This window comes from Cryptomeria japonica, chromosome 1 (assembly GCF_030272615.1).
Source record: "Cryptomeria japonica chromosome 1, Sugi_1.0, whole genome shotgun sequence".
NCBI lineage: Eukaryota > Viridiplantae > Streptophyta > Pinopsida > Cupressales > Cupressaceae > Cryptomeria > Cryptomeria japonica.
Genome location: NC_081405.1, coordinates 17,824,463 through 17,832,144, shown reverse-complemented (window position 1 = coordinate 17,832,144; position 7,682 = coordinate 17,824,463). Strand labels below are relative to the sequence as shown.

Sequence of the window (7,682 nt, the reverse complement as noted above, 5' to 3'; positions counted from 1 at the left end):
AGATTTTGTTGATTGAAATGCAAGTCAAAGTTGTTGATTTTGATGAGCTCAAGGAGTTGTATGAAGAAGATCCTGATTTTGGAGAGATATGAAAGGCTTGTAAAGAGCCCATTGCAGCAGATAGATCGAAATGGTTAGATTTTTTGATCCAAGATGGCATGTTGTTCGAGGTAATCAATTATGCATTCCTAGGAGTTCTATGAGATTGGATTTGATAAAGGAAAAACATAGTAGAGGTCATGCAAGACATTTTGGTTTTGATAAGCCCATAACACTTGTTGGAGAAAAGTATCATTGGCCTCAAATGCAACAATATGTAAGGAAATATGTTTAAAGTTGTAGGATTTGTCAAGTAGCAAAGGGTGTTAGTCAAAACACTGGATTATATCATCCACTACCTATACTTGAGAGGCCATGGGAGGAGCTTAGCATGAATTTTGTTCTTGGATTACCAAGAACATAGAGGGGTTATGATTCCATCTTTGTAGTTGTTGATAAATTTTCCAAAATGGCACGTTTTATACCATATAAAAAGACTAATGATGTTGTCCATATTGTATAATTGTTCTTCAAAGAAATTGTGAGGCTTCATGGTTTACCGAAGAGCATAGTTTCAGACAAAGACACAAAATTTTTTGGCTACTTTTGGAGAACATTATAGAAGAAGATGAAAATTGATTCGAAGTTTAGTTCAGCGTACCATCCATAGATAGATGGACAAACAGAAGTTGTAAACAAAGGCTTGGGTAATCTACAAAGAAGTCTAGTTGGTGCCAGGTCAAAGGGGTGGGGTTTGATCCTACTGCAAGCTGAATTTGCATACAACAACTCCATAAATAGAAGTACAGGGAGATCACTAGTTTAGGTTGTTTATTGGAGCAATCCAAATGTTGTTTCAGATTTGAAAAAGTTGGAGAAGGGTGATATAAACAATTTAGAAGTAGAGGACTTTGCTAACCATATGAAGAGCCTACATGATGAGGTAAGAAAGCATATTGATAAAATGAATTTTTAGTATAAGTTTAAAGCTGATTCAAAGAGGAGACGCAAGGAGTTTCAAGTTGAAGATGATGTTATGGTTCATTTGAGGAAGGAAAGATTTCCAATGGGTACTTACAATAAGCTCAAAATGAGGAAATTTTGTCCATGTAAGATAGTAAGTAAACATAATTTAGGTAATGCATATGAAATAGAGCCGCCTAAAGGATTCAATATATCTCCCATTTTTAATATTTCAGATTTAAGAAAGTATCATGAAGTTGATTTTCAAGGAGATGTCACAAAGGCACAATTGAGCAATCTAGAACCCACTTCAGGAAGGTGTGAAATTGAAACAATTTTAGATAGTAGGGTGAGTAAGAGCACAAGGAACAAGCAATACTTTGAATATTTGGTAAAATGGCTTGGAAGACCTATTGAAGATTGTTCTTGGCTATCAGACGATGAAGTTAAAGGCGATGGTTTTCCTCTTGAGCAGTGACGGGGTCACTTTTCTTTCTACCATAAGTGTCTAATGCAGAGCATCCTCCAAGTGGGAGAGAATCTCTTCCAAATTTTAATTTCTCTTGTGCTAGGCAGAGTAGTGGAGTCCTCTTGCGAGGACTTGATTTTAGCTAATTTGAGTTGAGGTGAAAAGTAACGTAAGGGAATTATTGTTGGGCTTCAATACTTTTTCAATTTTGGGGTGGGTGTTGCTAGAGAGGCTGCAGAGCATTTAGAGCAACAGTTTAGGAATTTGAAAGGAGGTAGTATTAAGTGTGTGGGTTCTTTGTTTTGGGGGTAGGGTTTTAGAGAAGAGAGTTTCCAAATTTTGGAAAAAAGGTAGAGAGGTTGGAGATTGTTTTTTTTTGGATTCTAAGGGTGGGAATTTGGTATTGCTGTTGCAAGTCTAAGATAAATTTGATTTGAATGTTGATATGGGAAGCCAATAGGCTAGTCTCTTTGTCATATAATTTTACTTCATATTGCACTAATAAATTCACTGGTTTTACTAAGTATGTTTGGTGTTGATTCAAATTTATCTTTATGATTTAGGAATCATATTTGCATAAGTATTGTAGTGTGTTGTAGGTGGTTTGGAGAAGGGTTTTTGTAGGCTTGTTCTAGTATGTAATGGGTGAGCGAGTTGACAAAAACTAAAACACAATTGATATATATTTAAAAAACTAAAACTATAAATAACTATTACACAAATAAAATAAAATAAGATAACTCTTCAAATAAAAGTCGAAACAATAGAAATAAACAAAAATAATTCTTAAATGTTATTTAAACATTCTTAAATAAATAAAATAACTTTTTTAAGTAAATAAAAACAGTTCTTCAAATAAAAATAAAACAAACAATGTAAATAAACTCAAATTCTTAAAAAACAAAATAAAACAATTGACAAATATATAGAGTAAATCAAAACTAATATGTGGTTGGTTTTAGATAGATGTACTAGTTGCACAATTGCATAACTTCTCATCAGCGATTTGAACGTTGGTGGCTATTTCACCAAAAAAGTGTTTTCACCACTACGTTACATGGGTCACCCCACATATTTTACCTTTTACTCATCAGGGGAAGCATACTAGTAGCTAACTTCGAGCACCCACACATTCTAAACATTACATCATATTTTGATGATTTTTTTTGTTGTTGTCTTGCTTATAGCTATTGTTTTGGCTTATGTGTAGTAACGATGTACGTTATGGGATCTGTTATGCACCCAAAGGTAAAAAAGTATACTATTCAAAGTGTCGCCTGATACTTGTTTAAAGATGCCATAATAACCGTGCACTTAAAATTGCCAATACTTATGCACAAATGCCCCAGTAGTTGTGTGCAATGGGTACCAATAAAAGTGCACAAATGAACTAATTAAGGTAAAAAAAAACTAAAAACTACCGAGAGTGAAGAGAACATGGTGCTCTACCTTAGAGATTAATATATTAAAATTTTAGCAGGCTTTTAGTTTAGTGACGTTCTAAAACCCAGCATTGGGTTATTTTTTTATTATATTTCAAAAATTTTCCCGCCATATTATGTTCACATTTGCGACTACAGTTATACAAACAGAAAAACATTAGCAGAGACACATTTGATCGAATATTAGTTGTGTTTGCAGGGACAATGGCTACAATTCCCGTTCGACAGTCCTCTCTGCATTCATATTTTTCACCAGAGCAAAAGCAAAGAAACCAACATCCAAAGCCCAGTCCTCCTCGCTCTCCAGCGGAGGATCCAAGCACACCCAATGCTGTAGAAATCAAGCGGAAGCGCCCCGACCCTCCTATGACGGAATACGAACGCCAGCGGGAGGAAAACATCCGCAAGAAGAACGAATTTTTAGAGAAGCTGGGAATCCCCGCGCAGCTCCAAATGCTGCAGAAAGCAACAGCGCGGCAGCCCAGGTTCAAACCCCCCAAGCCTCCAAAACCCCAAGTACCCCTCAGAAGAAGCACCCGCAGGTGCCCACAAGTGATCTCTGAAACCCTAGTAGTCCCTGAAACCCCGCCGGATCGAACTCCTGACCTTTCTCCTCTTCTTCCCCAAGATTACGATGATTCCTCTGTCTTCAAATACATTTGCTCTGCCACCACTTCGGACGGCGGGCTAGGCACTGCCAGTGCCGCCGATTCTGGTTCCTGCCTCGTCGGATACCGCCAGGTCGGTAAAACCCTAGCCGACCGTTTGCTGACGCGGATTTACAGTGTTGATGTGGCGGCTCTGGACGGAAGCCATAATGCTCTCGTGGCCGCCGGTGGCCACGGTGGCAGGATTTCTGTGTATGGCACCTCCATTTGTTCGGAGGACTGTGGGGAAGAGGGCCCTCTGATGACGTGGAAGGCAAGCTCTGGTTGGATTTCTGGGGTGAAGTTTCTGAGGCGGCAGGTTTCTTCTGCCTCTGCGCCGTTGCTACTCTCCAGTTGTAATGATGGGCGGCTTATTGTGTGGGATATTGGTAAGGAGCAGCAACCTCAGGTACATTTGGCGGCTCCTCCAATTGTGGCTCAGCTCGATGATTTGCACTCGAGGGGTATTTTTGGGATAGACGAGTTCAATGGCAGGATCGCTACTGTTTCTAAGGATTCCTCCGTGGGATTTTGTAGCTTTATGGATTCTGCGATCGTCACGGAGAGGAGCTTTTCTGGGCATCATTATGGCCCTGTTAGAGGAATTTGCTTCAGGTATGTGTAAGGCGTTCATTATCTAATCATTTTTGTAATCGTCTCTTTCTATTTAAAATTCTCACTGGAAAAGAAAACCCATTGAATTTACCCCAATAAAACTGATTTCCCATTGGTCATGCCTCTTTTAAGCATAATCTCCAGATAGGGAGAATCCTGTTAGAGAGGATCGTGCGTCGATTATGTCTCCTGAATCAGGAAGCAAAATCCTTGTTTATTTTGTGATTGCGGTTCATTATGTCCACTGAATCAGGAAACAAAATCCTGTTTATTTTGTTTTATTCGTGTTTATCTTTTTTGGATTTAGTTCTTCTTCGGAATAAAATATCTATTGAAATCTATCAAAGTAAATTAATTTCCCATTGTTGATTATAGCAGGCATGCCCTTCATGTAAGTGTAACTCACAGTAGCATAAATCCTATTAGCAGGTACTTAGGCACGTGACTATGGGGATTTTACTGTCTGTGCAAATTTTATCATCCTCAGTTGTTTGCTTGCTGCTAACTGGGTCATCGTAATAAGTGATAAACAACTGAGGCCATGACCCCCAATTCAAATTCAATATCAAAATTTTCATGTGTTGATTCTTCATCAAATTTGCAAGAATCATTGATTGTCAACAATTATTTATTAACGTCACTAAGGATTATATTGCAAAATCCTGAAACTTAATAACTTCCTCCAGATTAGCAAGGTTTATATTATCCTGTTCCTGAACAGAAATGACCTAAAGGCTTAAATCCTTGTATCCAATCCCTGATCTAGATGTGCAAGCTTCATGACTTGGGAGGCAGCCTTTTGTTTTAGTTAGGCATCTTGGAGGCCCTCTGGACAATGCGCTGCATGTCTTTTGGCTTAGATGCCACTTCTGAGGGGTCTTTATTTTGTGAAAACTCAAAATTTACTCATGGGCTCGCAACCGGCCGTTATCCTCACTGGCACAGTCTGCCTGTTTTTGAACCTTGTTGGGCGGCGAATTCTCTGGATGTATAAACCCATCAATGGTGCAATGGACAAAGAAACTTCTTGACCACAGACCTCTATTTTCTGTAAATACTCAAACCCTGATTTATTTTTATTATTATAAAACTTTTGAATTGGAATACGAGTTGAAATCCATGCAATTTAACAGAGTGCCCATTGTACTGGCTAATTATTGTATGTAGTATATAGTGAATGGACACCCTCTTCAAGTCCTTACTATTTACAAACTAACAAAACCCCTTGATCGCGAAACTTGATTCTTTTTTTGTAATTTGAGATGTTTAGGCCCAGCACCTAAGCACTTTAAGGAAACTCAATTTCAAGGTATGGCTGTAGAGAATTTTTGCAGTACTTTGAATGGATGCACAAAATGCCAGTTCTGAACCTTGGCTTTTACAAATACATCAAATCCTAATGGATGAAGACCTGAACTACTATTTGACAACAGATGATCACCTCACGTAATTGTCCAAATGTTTCTGTGTTGCATTTTTTGCTCATTTCATTGAAGAGTTTCATAGATATGTCACCAAATCTGTCATGCAATTGAACACAGATTTTATAAATAATCCTGATACATTCTGTTATTCAGTACAGTAGACATTATCCAATAGCTAGTGATTACTGTTTTAGTGTTTTGCTGATGCCGTATTATGTATGGAAGCAAGAAGATAGTGTCCTATGTTCACTGTGATTTTTAATGTATAGCTTTTTTTTTTAAAGGTCCGGCACTCTTTGGAGACTCCTTAGCTGGATTGAATTCGACCTGATATTGCCATTGTTTGAATTCTATAGGAATGCCGACATACTGGCCGATTGTGGAGCAGATAATAGAATCTGTGTCCTGGATCTTCGTCTGGCAAACTCTTGCACACTCACCATTGAATCTAATCACAGAACTGGTGTAAATGTAGTAGAGTGGTGTCCAAATCAAGAATTCTTGATTTTGTCAGCAAGCAAAGACCCCGAACTTCTTTTATATGATATCAGAAGCTGTAAAGAGCCCCTTCACAAGCTTGAGGGACATGTAGATCCAATATATAAGAGATGTTCTCAAATTTATAGGCCAGCATTTGTTGCCAATGGGATGGCAGTTGCCACACCAGGGCAGGGATCAAGGCAGATCTCTTTATACAGCACAAGTAATGGAAGGGCTCTAAGCAGGGGGTTTGTAGGGTATGACGCTAACTTGGTTATGTGCAATGTTAAACACAGATCTAGTTCTCAGAGAGTGTGGTTGGCAGGCAAGCAAATCACTCAGTTGTTTCCAGTCTGGCAGGATAGTGCAGATGTTTGTGATTAATGTTGACAATTTTGTTGTCTCTCGGTATTTTGAAAGAGCTATTACATTTTGAAGCCTGCATTATCACTATCAGTTGTTTTACATTGCTAATCTCTCAAAGTTCTGAGATATTGCAGAATTCATACTCAAGCCGTGGATTAAAAAGCACAAAAAATGGACACAGTTTTGAGGAGGTTGTTCCATTTTGTATCCGATGCTTTTTTATGCTTTGCTTTTCTGGAAAAATCTTAAAGGTAATATTTCAAATCATGTGAAACCAAAACAGAATGGCATAGATTTTGTAATATTGGATCTGAAAGTTGATGTTTCCAAATAGGCTAATATACATACTTCGCTTTTGATTAAGATGGGGTGTTTATGCCTCAAGGAGTGGGTTATCTGTGCTCCATTGTCTTTCACATCATAGACCTCATAAGGATCCTTCTTACTGAGGTTAGGTCATGTGAGTTTTTAAGTGCTCATATACATCTATAATATAAAAGCTGTTTTTTTCCTATTATTAATTTACATTAGAAAATAGAACTAGGATTTATATCATGCTATGTTTGTTAGGTTTGCTTTTATTTTTAATTTTTCAAATGATACATTAATACAGTATATCTATTAATTAAACATTTATTTGTATTTGCAGTCACAAGATGGGCTCTATGTTAGAACTGTAGTATATTTTGTTATTAACAAATTTTTCTTTTTTTTTTTTCAATTTTGTGAAATATTTTTTATATTTTATATCAATAAATTAATTTATATCAGTACATTTCAAATTGTAAGACTATTTTGAAGTTTGATAACTATTTAATAAGTTGTAAAGAAATATAACAAGCAATGCAATCTAGTTAATTTAATTTAGAGTATTGACAAATTTGTAGTGTTTTTGCATCTTTCCTTTAGGTAATCTATGTTTCCATAGGTTGATTTCTCTCCTTCCCTTTGTGTTGTGATTCTTTGACCATTGGAATGTCTTTTACAAACTTTGGGATTCTCTTCTTTAAGTCCTAGATCATTTTATCGATTTGTGTGATTCAATGTTCAAGTTTTGGGCAACATGCTATTAGCAATGCTTTCTTGGCTTTAATTTCTTTAGTGTCGATCACAACTCCCTTTTTGCTCTATTAGGCTAAATTGACAAGTTCTTTTGGTGAGCTTTCAAAATTGAATCCAAGTTTGGAAGATTTTGTATTTTGAGCATCTTGCATGATAGATCTTACATATTCTCTCC

The 7,682-nt window shown here is 37.0% G+C and overlaps 1 protein-coding gene across 2 annotated transcripts; it reads left to right on the top strand.

The window, feature by feature from the left end:
• Positions 1-3,050: 3,050 nt before the first annotated feature.
• LOC131068214 (uncharacterized) lies at positions 3,051-6,959 on the top strand. 2 transcript variants are annotated; one of them, XM_058003395.2, is made up of 2 exons: positions 3,051-4,175; positions 5,884-6,959. In XM_058003395.2, the coding sequence occupies exons 1-2, from the start codon at positions 3,118-3,120 to the stop codon at positions 6,461-6,463; spliced, it is 1,638 nt and encodes a 545-aa protein (XP_057859378.1). In that variant the 5' UTR covers positions 3,051-3,117; the 3' UTR covers positions 6,464-6,959. The 2 variants fall into 2 exon arrangements, with proteins under 2 accessions (XP_057859378.1, XP_057859380.1); XM_058003397.2 differs by having other exon boundaries at positions 3,052-4,175; positions 5,956-6,959.
• The last annotated feature ends 723 nt before the right edge of the window (positions 6,960-7,682 follow it).